The sequence below is a fragment of the Aedes aegypti genome, unplaced genomic scaffold, assembly GCF_002204515.2.
Source record: "Aedes aegypti strain LVP_AGWG unplaced genomic scaffold, AaegL5.0 Primary Assembly AGWG_AaegL5_hic_scaff_1089_PBJ_arrow, whole genome shotgun sequence".
In the NCBI taxonomy this organism is placed as follows: domain Eukaryota; kingdom Metazoa; phylum Arthropoda; class Insecta; order Diptera; family Culicidae; genus Aedes; species Aedes aegypti.
The window spans coordinates 161,493-175,211 of NW_018734504.1; the positions used below are offsets into that span (position 1 = coordinate 161,493).

General features: G+C 36.9%; 1 protein-coding gene across 2 annotated transcripts in view; it reads left to right on the plus strand.

Moving 5' to 3' along the window:
- Positions 1–13,719, plus strand: part of LOC110680236 (jmjC domain-containing histone demethylation protein 1-like) — a 74,571-nt gene that overhangs the window by 27,933 nt on the left and 32,919 nt on the right. For both annotated transcript variants that reach the window (XM_021856051.1, XM_021856052.1), the window contains one exon: positions 12,173–12,333. In XM_021856051.1, the coding sequence (XP_021711743.1) occupies positions 12,173–12,333 (161 nt within the window). The remainder of the gene's footprint in view (positions 1–12,172; positions 12,334–13,719) is intronic.

Genomic DNA, 13,719 nt, shown 5'->3' on the forward strand with positions numbered 1-13,719 from the left:
AAAATTATTAGGAAGTAGAGCAGTGGATACCAGTTAAAGGTAAAATGAATTTAAAGCCTATTCGAAATAGTTAATAGAAATCTACCTTGATATATCCTAGATCAACTTCATTCAGTAAAAGTTTAGTTAGGCATGCGTTGCAGCATGATCACGATTGCAAGTGTTTATGGAAAAAGTATTAAATGAGGTAATTTGATGTGAAAAATAATTGTTACAAATTAATTTGAACAGTTTTTCCTATACTTATAAATTAACTACAGCTAAACACTGATAACAGAGAGCGTACCGTAGCATACCGCATTCTGGACATAACGAAGAGTAACGTAGACACTAAACGTAAGTAACAATTAAACCAATTCAATTATGTTAGTTGTTCTACCCACGAATTTGTTATTAAAGTAAATTGTATCCTACAGGAAAAATTTAACTAATTCGCCAATACATTACGTGAAAACAACACATTAGCGAGTTTGTTTAGATTTGCGGAAGTCTATCGTCCAAATTGTTCCCTGTAACGGGAACAATACCCCTAAACAAGCCAATTGTCCCGTCAATCATATTTGCTGATCGATCAATCATAAAAAAACTGAAAAATAGTTGAATCAACCACAGATATGATTGACACGATTTCAAAATACAATCAAAATAACGACACTATTGTTGATGTTATATCGTTAAAATTGACACGAATGTAAATAAATTTGGGAGCTGGAATACAAACTTTTATTATGGGAATGAGACTTAACTTACGTCTACTTCGAATCCGTTAGTTGGTAACATGAAATTATTTGTAATAATAATGTGTGTTTAAGATTATAATGTGCAGATTGTTGTTTCAACAATAATAAATTTGAATTCAACAATAACGATTAAATTCATTATGTTGCAGCAACTATCGCAAGGCTGGAAGCAGGTCTTTTAAGTATCTTTTTTAACCAAAATGGTGTCTAAAGCTACTTCTCTGAATTCTGATTCCAAATACTTAACCAGGAAGATTTTTTCAGTTATTTCGTCAGCCATTTCCATAACAGTTCTTTCACGAATTCATTTACGGTTTATCTCAGGAATTGTATCAAAATACTTCCAGCGATCATTCCTAATATATTAAGAACTCTTTGAGGAATTTCTCAATAAATCATACTTGACATTAAGGTGAAGATGCATCGAAGACAAATCACGAATTTGAAAAAGCACAAATCTAGAGAAGCAGACAGCCGTTCACATTGAAAATTTGATCGATTGGTCACTCGCTGATTGCTGCTAAATGTGTGGACGGCTGTCTGCTTCTCTAGATTAGTGTTCTATAAAAAAATCGATCCTTCCAAACAATGCTCGAGCAATGTTTCAAGTAAAATTTCCTTGTTACGTTCAAATTTCATTTCAGGTTTCATAGCAGCAAATACCACTTGCATTATTCCGGCTTATTACATAAGTTTTTTTTAGGGATACCATTCAATGTTTTTCAAGAATTGCCTCAAGAAAACCTTGCAGGATTTTATCTAGTTCAAACACCTGCATAATTTTTAATGAGTAGGGTGCTGGTACCAATGGTTGTAATGTACCAGTAGATTGGACTATGGAATAAAACGTACATTTTTCGATAAAAACGACATGTGCTATTTTTGGTGGATAGATCGTCTCTAGTTTAGTTGATATGCAAAATTTCAGCTTTTTATTTTATCTAAAAGTTATATAAATAATTAAGTTTCTGCAAAAAATTTGCTCCCTTGCACCAGTAGTTGCCGTCGTGTTCCAGTAGTGGATCAACGGGTGAAACTAGTTTTTAAAATGGATGTATAAAAATGAAGCCCCAGAGATGATCTTTATGCTTCATTCGAAAGATATAAGTTGCCGTTCCAAGGGAAAAATGTTAAACCTGTGTAAAAATTTACCATTTTGTTAAAAATTTATTGTATCATTCTCCACCGTCTACTACTGGATCACTAGCGCAACTACTGGAACACGTGTACCAATAGTGGCTCAAGCGATTTTATGTTTAAAAAATAGTTTTAACACTCTTTTTTATATTTTTCCCATATAGTAGAGATTGAAATCTGTTTGAATTCTGTTGACGCCAAAAGATCTTTGTGAAGACTTTTCGTTATTTTGTTATGATTTTTTATAGCTTAGATAGTCTACTAATGGCACCTGCACCCTATCTCATCCAGAGTTTTTTAGAGGTCCTCGCAAGAGTTCATCAGGAATTGCTACAGTAGTTCTATAGGAGATTACTATAGAATTTGTTTTAGCGATACTTTTTTTTAGATTTTTTCAGGCTTCTCGAATAATGTCTTTAAAAATGTCCTCGGCAATTGTCCGGATAATATGAGTTTCCTTTGAAATTTCTCACTGGACTCTCCTAAGAAATCATAGAAGGAATCTCTGCAGTAATCTCTAAAGGTATTCCAGAAAAATTCTTGGTGTAATCTTGAACAACTTCTGAACGCCAATTCTGGAGGAAATCCTAGGAAATTAGTGGAGGCATATCTGGAGAAATTATTGCTCAGGTTCTTGAAAATGTACTGAATGGAAATCTTGGACGAAATCTTATTGAAGTATTGACTAGATCCTGCCCTAAAAGCCATTGGTAACCTAGTGTATAGCTTGTTGTTACTGGGCAAACGAATAGATTTACATTGATAATAAATCTTCGAGCTGTTTAGTAGAATATCTGTAAGTAGATGAAAAAACCGAATTTAGTACTATACCATTTAATTCTACTAGAGTTTGTATCCTTTGACAGATACGCGTATTTCGACCTCAACTGTAAGGCCGTCTTCAGTGTCGTGTACTAGACTCATGGATTTACACGTTTTTTTTATAATGCTTGATAATGAAGAGAAGATCTTCCTTTATAGTGTGATAGTTTTTATCTTACTAAATTCATTTGCTCCAAAACAACGAGCTACAGACTCGGTTACCAATGGTTTTTACTTAAGAAATTAATTATGGAGTCCATGGAGTAATTTATGGGGGTTTTCTAAAAAAGCAGTTGGAATTTTTGAATGTATTTTGAACCTATTTGAAAGAGAGGCTATTGAAGAAACAATAGATTAATTATATACCTGAATTAGTTTGTGATTAAAAAGAAAAAAAGCTTTAATCTTTTGATTCCTGTCCTTATAAGATTGCTCGAGGAAAAGCTACAGGAATTTATCTGGTGATACTCCAGAGATTTGTTCTAGAATACTTTCAGGGACTCTAAGGATATACCACAAATTCTTCCTGGAGTTTTACATTTCGTCCATAAGTTCCTTCAAAGATTTATCTAGTCATAATTAAAAGCATTTGTCATCAATTTCCTTTAGGAAATCCAGCGCAACTACTTCCAATAATTTCAACAGAGATTATTACTCCATCTATTTTCAGATATTATTCCAGGACTGCCTTCAAAGGTTTTCCACCTATTTTCCTATATTCCTATAGTTGCTCTGGCAGATCGATCTTCCACTGATTCCTTTAATTCTTTTAAGAAAATCTTCAATGATTTATTCCTGTTAAAAAAAATCTTCGAAGGTTCTTTCCAAGAAACCCAACCACAATTCATCAAGGTGTTTTACACCGATTTTTGTCGTACCTTTCCAGCCATTTTGATATGAATTGTTTCATGAATTCATCAAAGGTTTGTCTCAGGAGTAGCTCCACAATTTCACCTGAGATAGTTACTGGAAATCTAATAAGCAACATTCAATTCTTTTGTTCTCTTTCTTCTTAACTTTAATTAAGGTTCTGCCCGAGGGGATTTGTCGTAACTTCACTTTTGTCTGATCTACGTACTATAAATAGATGTTTTCACAAACTTACAAACTAATGTAAGAAATAATTCATTGAAATCAACTATTCAAACCATTCCCTACTTAATAGACTCGCAATTTATAAATTTATATCCGTAGAACAATTTATACATTTATATTCGTAGAACAGGTAGATTTGAAATTAACCCTCTAATACCCAACCCTGCCTTTAGACGGGGTACACTTTGGAATTTTGTGTATTTTTTCGTAGCTCGGAAATCAACATGATTTTATTTTTGGCTTATACCTTGACTCATAACACGCATATAAGAAAAAAATTTTAAGACTTTTGAAACTTTTTTGTATTTTTAGAAATTGTTTGAAAAATTGCATTCTTATATAACCTACAAATGCCTGGGCTTCATTTAACGTGTAATATAAAAAATCGTACCTTTTATATTTTTCTACGATTAACCTATCCCAAACGAAGAGCCTGGTGGTATTGAAATCATTTCAAACCTAAAAAACGCTCCGAAAAAATAAATAAAAAGTTAATATTTTTAAAAATACCGTAACAATTTAAATTTTTATTATTGCCAAAAATCAACATCTAGAAAAGGCTTCAAGAAAAAATGAAAAAAGCTAGGGATGTTCAAAAATAAAAGTTAAAAAAATCAAAAACCAAAATTTAAAAATTTGTGAATAAAAATAAATAAGTGCCCAAAACGTGTTTAGAACGATTTTAGATAACGAAAAATAATACTTAAATCGAAAATAAAAATTTGGGTATTAGAGGGTTAAGGAATGGTTTCATAGCAGCAAATACTACAGCAAATATTCCGGCTGCACAAACTTCTTCAGGAGTTCCATTTTGTGTTTTTCTATGATTTTTTTCAGGCAATTCTAAAGGATAATATCGAGGAGTTCGATTGGTTAATTTTTCAATAATTATCTCAGCAATTTATCTTGAAAGCCTACCAAGCCTTCCTCACGAACTAGAGAGTTTTATTCTTATTATTTATTTTTTTTAAATTTAGTTTTTGTTCTTGGCTAGTTCGCCACTAACTAGACAGAGATCCAAGCAATTATCAGGAATTTCTACAGAAGTTTCATCAAAGATAATCATAGAATTTGTTTTAGAAATATCTCCCAGATGTTTTCAAAATTTCTTTAAGGCGAAGTAGGCCGTCATTGAAATGTGTACCCGTCGTTGATAATTGTTATCAAATCATGTCACAATTTCAAATTGATGAAAATCAGTTGGTATTGCAGTGACCTAGCTGAAAAAGTATCAGCAAACTTTCTGCGTGTAAGCGCTCGTAGTGATACTTTTCCGTATCAATATCAACTCCGAGAACTGAATTTTATTACTTTGAAATTGCGAGCTGTAATGTTAACATGGCTGTCAAAACAAATGAAAGGCTTCTTGGCCTTAAAAATTTCTTTCAAAGTATCCAGCAATTCCCTGGAACTCCTGAATTAGTAGTTTACGCAACAAATTGCAGAATCAGGATTTTGTACAAAATGAATTCTACAGCGGCCCGTGTGCAATTTTTTTTGCGATTTCGTAGAAGAAACACTTGAAAGTATCAGTAATCATAACGGGATGCACTCACAATTATTTTGTAAGTTCTAAAAATGGTTGGGTAATGATTCGTTACGTCACTCAAATCAGTTGTGTTATGGAAAAACGTTGCGTAATAGACATTACGATGCTGATTTCATTTCATGTTGAGGAGTACTATAAAGATTGATGTGAGGAAAAACAGCTTATTAAGATGAAAAATTACAAAAATAAATATTTGAGAACTCTTAAAGACCTTCTGGAGGACTTCCTGAAGGAATCATCAATCTCTGGATTGACTAATAAAGATAACTTGTTTTTATAGGAAAACTTGTATCTTCTGGTTCCAGTTTAGATTGTATTGTTTTCTTAGTTACTGTTTTGTCTTGTTTGTTTCCTGTTCGGACTCTTTTTGGTTTCCTCTTTTCAATTTTCTTTTTCTTCTTCTTGGCATTGCGTCCCCACTGGGGCAGAGCCTGCTTCTCAGCTTAGTGTTCAATGAACACTTCCACAATTATCAACTGAGAGCTTACTATGCCAAAGTTGTCGCATTCGTATATCGTGTAGCAGGTACGATGATAATTTATGCCCGGGCAGTCACGGAAGTTTCCATTACGAAAAGATCCTGGACCGACCGGGAATCGAACCTAGAGACCTTCAGCATATCTGTGCTTGGTAGCCGCGGACTCTAACCACTCGGCTAAGGAAGGCCCAAATTTTCAAGTTTATAATGTTCTTTTTCTGAAGACACTCAGTTGCTACCAGCCCTGCGATTTACTCGATTTACTTACGCTGAGCGGCGCGGATCTCAACGCGGTTAAACGCAGGGCAATAACAATACCCGCACATTCGAGAAGACGCTCGCCTTAAGTTTAAACAGGCTTAAGAGCTGTTCGCGATCTGATAATGCGGTGCCCAAGTCGAGAGAGATTCCGATTCGAGAAGCAGCGCGCACTCTGTTTGGGTTTGTTTTGTGTTCGCGAGAATCCGCTGACTATTCGCGGTACTGTTCGAGCCGGGCGGTTTCTGCAGCAGTTAATAATTCGCTGACTCGTTCGCAGTCGACTCTGAAAGAGTAGGAGGAAAGCGAAAGGTAAATAGGCGATTACGTGTTTACGAACATGTGCAACGGGGAGTTGGAAAAGCTGCAATGTTGACGCCGCCGGTGCAGTAGAGGGTGCAATATGAGAAGACTGGGCGATTAGTAGATTGAATGGCCGGGGTCGACCGGCAATGTACTTATGCTGTTCTGCTTAGGGTCAGACCTTTCCAACTCTTGTGCGGCTTGTGACCTGATTTCATTTCTCTGGAGGTCGTAAATCAATTTTATAGTGGTTGTATAGCTGCTGGTTCCTTGGGTGGAACATAATTATGGACCACATGATTTCAACCCTTTTTTTCGTATCACGTGTATCATTTACCGCCTTTTTTGAACTCGATAGATGTCGAATGTGTCTGAATGAAATTCTGACAAAAAAAAACTAAGAAATCTCCCATCTGCAAATCATTGTACAGTATTTTTTTAATTTAAATGATTCGGCAACATTATAACTGCAACATTTCTAATGTTAGTTCTCACATCATGGGACAGCAATTACATTTCTGCTCTGTAGAATTTCCTTCGCTAGTTATTTTTTTTTTTAAATCGGGTATGACGTCGGATAACTTTTCAAGAGAAATCCTTCAATAAAGTGTATAGAAACTTTTTTATGTGGATACACCTATATCCCATTTTTTATGTTTTGAACTAGCTTTACATAAACATTCTACAAGATTTCCGTGCGTTCTCTTATATTGGAACTTTTCAATCAACTTCTTGCTTTTAATCGGCTGTCCGAAATAAACATATTAATATCGTAATATTTGGCAACCTTTTTTTTAGAGAATTTCCATGATTTGGCCATGATAATAGCATTCAACGTTTTGAGTATAGTGTTTCTTGAATTATCAGCACGTTCTGCTATTCTATGATAATTGCGAACCTTTTATACTTATGGCTACCTAAAGAGAAAACACAAATTCAATCTCTAATGAGAAACTTTTCACCTGCCCCACGTGATTAGAAAATTGACAGTGTTTCAATTTTGTTATTTTAGGTATATGTCGAAATAATTCTTTGCAGTTTAAAACTGTCAGAGGGGACAACTTAAAAGCGGTTCAGAAAATTATTTTCAGGATCTTTTTTCCACTGAAAATATTAAAATAAGATTGCACGCCGCCAACTTGTTACGGAGTGACAGTTGACAGGTTAACAAAATTTTGCTCTATTATGCAATAATGGCTGAAAAATCTCAGAAATCTCTTACCTATCGTAATGTTTTCAATGGCCTCAAAGGTTTACGCACGAGTTTAAATCGTTAATTCACATATTCATTAAAATATACCAATTATTTTAACTTACCCCATTTACCCACTTGCCCCGCTGTACCTTACACAGTATAATGCGTCATAACTCGTTTAAAACTTTACTGAAATTACTGCAAGAAACTTAAATATGAATCTCTAATTAAGGTTTATACACAAATCTCAGCATTACAACCATTGTTTGTGTAATTATAGCCTTTTTATTCGATTGAATGAAAAAACTTAATTTGGGCAAATTTCACTAGAAAATCGAATTTTCAATTTAGCAGCTGGGCTACCTACAATGATTACCAATTGGATTCATCAAATGCTCAAAAACCGACATCTCTTCTCGACATTGCGTTACGCAGCGATTCGAAAATTGAGTGTTTGCGGATGCCCCCAAGGGGGAGTCTTGTCACCACTTTTGTGGAATCTCGTAGCAGATACGCTATTGAGGCAACTCAATAATTGCGGTTTTCCAACTTATGGATTTGCCGACGACTATCTAGCTCTGATAGTTGGTATGTGCATAAGCACCCTATTCGACCTGATGCAAAGTGCTCTTCAGGTAGTCGAGAGTTGGTGTCGCCAATATGGCCTTTCGGTTAACCCGAATAAAACATCTATTGTTCTTTTTAAGGAAAGACGAAACCGCGATGGAATTCGACCTTTACGTCTTTTTGGCACTGAGATTAATGTGACTGATCAAGTAAAGTATGTCGGAGTCATTCTAGATTCCAAACTTTTATGGACAGCTCACATTGATTTCAGAGTCAAAAAAGCTTGCATGGCCTTCGGTCAATGCCGGCGAACCTTTGGTAAAACTTGGGGCCTCAAACCCAAATATATCAAATGGATTTACACAACAGTTGTTCGACCAATATTGGCATATGGATGTCTTGTGTGGTGGCAAAAGGGCGAAGTGAGAACAATCCAATCAAAATTGGGCTATCTCCAGAGGATGTGCTTGATGGCGATGTCTGGTGCGTTCTCTACAACTCCCACAGCAGCGCTTGAGGCCATTTTCGACGTTGCGCCACTACACAAATATCTTAAACAAGAAGCACTTTCTTGCTCTTACCGTTTATGGGTACTGGATCTACTGGAGAAAAATCCAGTGAATCGTAGATCTACACACACTTCGTTGTTTCCACTTTTGGTGAATTGGGACAAAATTGTCCTTGCTCCAAGTGATCTCACAATTGCTTGTAACTTTCCTTACAGGACATTTACCACACAATTCCCTTCACGGGAAGAGTGGACGTCCGGCTATTTGGAAAGAAGTATATCAAACAATATAGTATGTTACACTGATGGCTCCCTTCTTGAAGGTAGAGCTGGTGCAGGAGTATATTCTCGTGAGCTAAGGCTGAATCAGTTTTATTCACTTGGTAGAAATTGCACCGTTTTTCAGGCGGAAATATTTGCTCTTATGTGTGGAGTGCAATCAGCACTTCAACAGCGCGTAATGGGTAAAGTCATATACTTCTGTTCAGATAGTCAGGCTGCTATAAAAGCTCTCGCTTCGGCCAACTCAAGGTCGAAGCTTGTTATCGCATGTCGAACTCAAATTGAGGAACTGAATTCAGTCAACTCTGTAAAGTGTAAACCTTGTATGGGTACCAGGCCATTCTTCCATCGCTGGAAATGAATTGGCTGATGAGCTAGCTCGCGATGGAGCATCGCATGACTTCATTGGCCCTGAGCCGGCTATTCCAATTTCGAAGTGCTGGGTGAAGCTTCAGATAAACTCTTGGGCGGCAACTCAGCACAAGCAATCTTGGAATAGTTTGGAGTCATGTCGTCAAACAAAATTGTACATTACTGAGCCATCTCCAAGGGTGGTAAAGTATTTAACAAATCTGTCAAAGCAGAATTGCAGTCTCTTGGTCAGAGCGTTGACAGGCCACTGCCGAATCAACTATCACATGGTAAATATTCAGCGTGCTGACTCATTTGTGTGTGATAGTTGTGACTCCGATTATGGAACTTCATATCACCTGATATGTAACTGTCCAGTTTTTGCGCAAATGCGATTCCAATTACTTGGTAAACACTTATTAAGTGAAACTGAATTCAGAAGCCTGAATCTTCAGGACATTCTGTTATTCTTAACCCGCTGTGGTAATGAGCTATAGGCTCTCTACGCTCATGTGTTTTGCAGTGCCCTTTTTAGGGCGCTGTTCGAACCCATTGTGGTATGGAGCTACATGCTCTCATTTCGCTTATGCGATTTTCCCTCTTCAAGGGACCCCACTCCTATTTCCTCCCATCTTTCCCTTCCCTTTACCCACTTGCCCCGCTGTACCTTACACAGTATAATGCGTCATAACTCGTTTAAAACTTTACTGAAATTACTGCAAGAAACTTAAATATGAATCTCTAATTAAGGTTTATACACAAATCTCAGCATTACAACCATTGTTTGTGTAATTATAGCCTTTTTATTCGATTGAATGAAAAAACTTAATATGGGCAAATTTCACTAGAAAATCGAATTTTCAATTTAGCAGTTACTTTCAACGTGATGATATCAGGTTTCCAAGATAGTTAATAGATTACCATTATCAAGGGATTTAGGACGTATTTGAGGTTTTGTCCGACCTTTGTTTGAAAGCATGTACATGTGTACCAATAGCTTAGCATAGATAAGAACAAATATTCGTATTAATTCTATTCTAAAATATTTCCTCAAAACCGTATGAAACTTACTTACGTTGATTTGTAAAAGTAAACGCGATTTGATAGAAGCAGAGACACGTGAAGAAGATCACGGACGGCAAATAATTGATATCGAAGGATAGCATATGGATGTGAACTACGATTGTTAGACTCATCAAAGAAAAACCGAATGTTTTGAAGTTCAGATAGGGTAGGTGTACCAATTATGGATGAAATATGTCAACATAATTAAAACCAGATTTTGGTTGCGTTTCTAAAACGTAAACCTAACTTGTTGATGTATAATAAATCTTCGAACTGTTCAGTAGAATACCTATAAGTAGATGAAAAAACCGAATTTAGTACTATACCATTTAATTCCACTAGAGTTTGTATCCTTTGTTTTTCTACCTGTACTAGTACACGACACTGAAGACGGCCTTACAGTTGTGATCGAAATACGCGTATCTGTCAAAGGATACAAACTCTAGTGGAATTAAATGGTATAGTACTAAATTCGGTTTTTTCATCTACTTGTTGATGTAATTTATTAGTTTCAAGCGAATCAGACGAAATAAACAGTTTTAGTGTTTAATCGATTGAAAGCATCTTAATTGTTTGTCTTTGTACCAATTATGGCAATAGTGTTCCTGGCATTCGCCCTAATAGTGTACCAATTATGGACTATCGATTATTTGCACGTAATGAACTCAAATGCCATCAAGTGCGATTGATAATGCAATGCTTATCAGTAATGAAGTGACTGCTTATTTCATTTCCCAGAAATGTTGTGTTTAATTGATGTTAGGTCAATTTATCGCAATTAATAATTGAAGTCGTTATATTCAGGTCAAACAGTAACATAAATCCCTTTTTGTGTCCACTATCGTCATAATCGTTTTTTGTTAGTAGGGCGTCTGTACCAGTGATAGTGGCAATAGTAACGGGTTGAGGAATACAAAATCGCCAAAAAATAACGGAAACTCGTTTTTTATATCTGAATACGTCATTCGAAAGCTTTTTTATTATATTTCACGTAAAAAATAATCTTAGAATGATAAAATCATTAATTCTATCAAAAAAAGCATTTCCTCCATTACTGGAACACGTTCCAGTAATAGTGGTATTTGCTAACGTCTGTTCCCATAATAGTGGTTTACATTGATTTCCCATTGAGCCTCACTATTATAGGAACGCCCCACTATAACTGGTGCAAAGGAGCAAAAAAGTTAAGGATTTTAATTGTTTTCTACTATTTCCTTACTATTTAACAAGATTTTTTTTCACACATTCATATCATTTTGACAATGTCCATGTTAGAAAAATACACATAAAAATAAAAATTGGTTATAACACGCTTGAAACGGCACTACCACTATTATTGGTACACACACTATGACTGGATCAGACACCCTAATTGCTTTTTGATATTAATTCCCGGTTTGTTCGACACCTGTTCGTTTGGGAAATTTCCCTAAATCCTGGTTGTAGTATGTAACACTGCATAAAGTCCAAGCAACGACATTCAAAAAATACAATCGTGGAAACCATGCTCACAAGCTTAGGACAAGTTCCAATTGAAACGTATAGCAATCTCAAACAAGAAATTTTCCTATCACAAATTGCCTTATCTATCACTGTCTATTGGGCGCTAAGCAGCCTTTCATCCCCGTCCCACCATTTTTCTTTACCACCCTCTCCTCCACCCGAAAAGAAAATCTTTTTTCCCGGCGGATTTTTCCACGATTAGCAACCTAACACTCATCCACCGATATGTGTTTTTTCTCGTTTTCGTTTCATGCCTGGTCCTGCTGCCAATCCTTGCTACGATGACGACACACATCACCCAATCCAACACCATCAACAGCGCGAGCGGAAACAACGGAAGCTCTACTCGGACGAATGGGCCCTCGGCGACGATGACTACGAGGGGGCGCGCGGATTCAGCGTTGCCGAGAAGCTGGAATCGGCCCGTTTTGCGCAGTCCGGGATGGTGCGCGAGATGAAAGGGACCGATCTCACCGTCGGGTAAGAGACAAAAATCATCGTACTCACGTATCTTTGGAGCCTACCTACAGCGCACCGTGAAACGGGGTAACTTCGGTATTATTGGAAAACTTGGATTTTTTTTTTCATATCAAGCGTGTGCTAGGATACAAGCGTAAGCAACGTGATCGATTTCTCTAAATTGATCCTCCCTTCAATGAATGAAGGTGACAAGATGCAAGTTCGCTAGATTTATTTTTACTTCAGACTACTATGTAAAAATATGGCAATTACTATTTTACAAATTTAGAAAACCGTCCTAAACACTGCAGAACATTAGTACAAATTTATTCTCCCTAGGTTCCAACTTGTACCTCAAACAATAGAACAAAAAGTTGCTGATGAGAATAAATATATCTGATGAATAGGAGAATAGTAGTTTACGTAACAAGTTGCAGAATGACGATTTTTACAGTACGAACGATAATAGTCATTACGCAACGGATTTCAGTTGCGTAATAAATATAACCACACTGCTTTATTCAGTGCAGGAAAGTAGGCCATTTCATGAGAAGTTGACGTGATGGAAAACAGGTTATTACGATCAGAAATTGCAGAATAAGATATTTATTAATTTAAGTCCTAAAATTTAGTTTCTCATGGGAGTTTAACCCAGTTAACCCAGTATGCTTGTGGCCGGTACCCGACAAAACAGAGAGCGGTACAGGTCAGCGAGAGCCGAAGAAAAGCGAATCCACCGCAAAAAGAAAAGGCAGCACGAATAAAGTGTGGTAGCTGACGCTCAAGAAAGCATGAACCGGAATGATATGCGGAGATTCTATGCAACGGTCAATGGTGCGCGGCACAATACCATACCGGCGGGTACTTGTGCAATGATCGAGAAGGGCATTTGCTGACCGATAAAACGGCAGTGGCTGCCAGGTGGAAGGAGCACTTTCAGTAATTGTTGAACGGTGAAAATGGAAATGTAGCGAGGAACAGGATGAACATAGATGATGACGACCAAGCTGTGGACCCACCCACCATAATAAAGCTATAAGCGAGCTGAAGAACTGTAAGGCTGCTGGGAAGGACGATATCCCGGTCGAGCTTCTCACGCACGGAAGTGAGCAGCTTTGCCAGTCGATCCACCGAGTACTTTTGAAGGTATGGGAGGACGAAGAATTGCCTACTGGCTGGTTGGACGGCCTCATCCGCCCTATCTACAAGAAAGGGCACAGATTGGAGTGTGCCATTTACAGAGGAATTACCCTGCTGAATTCGTCGGCGAATATCAAGCTGGTTTTCGTGAGGGCCGTTCGACAACGGACCAGATGTTTAGCTTGCGAATGATCCTAGACAAATTCCGGGAGTGTAACTTGCAGACTCACCATCTGTTTATTGATTTCAAGGCTGCGTACGACTCAG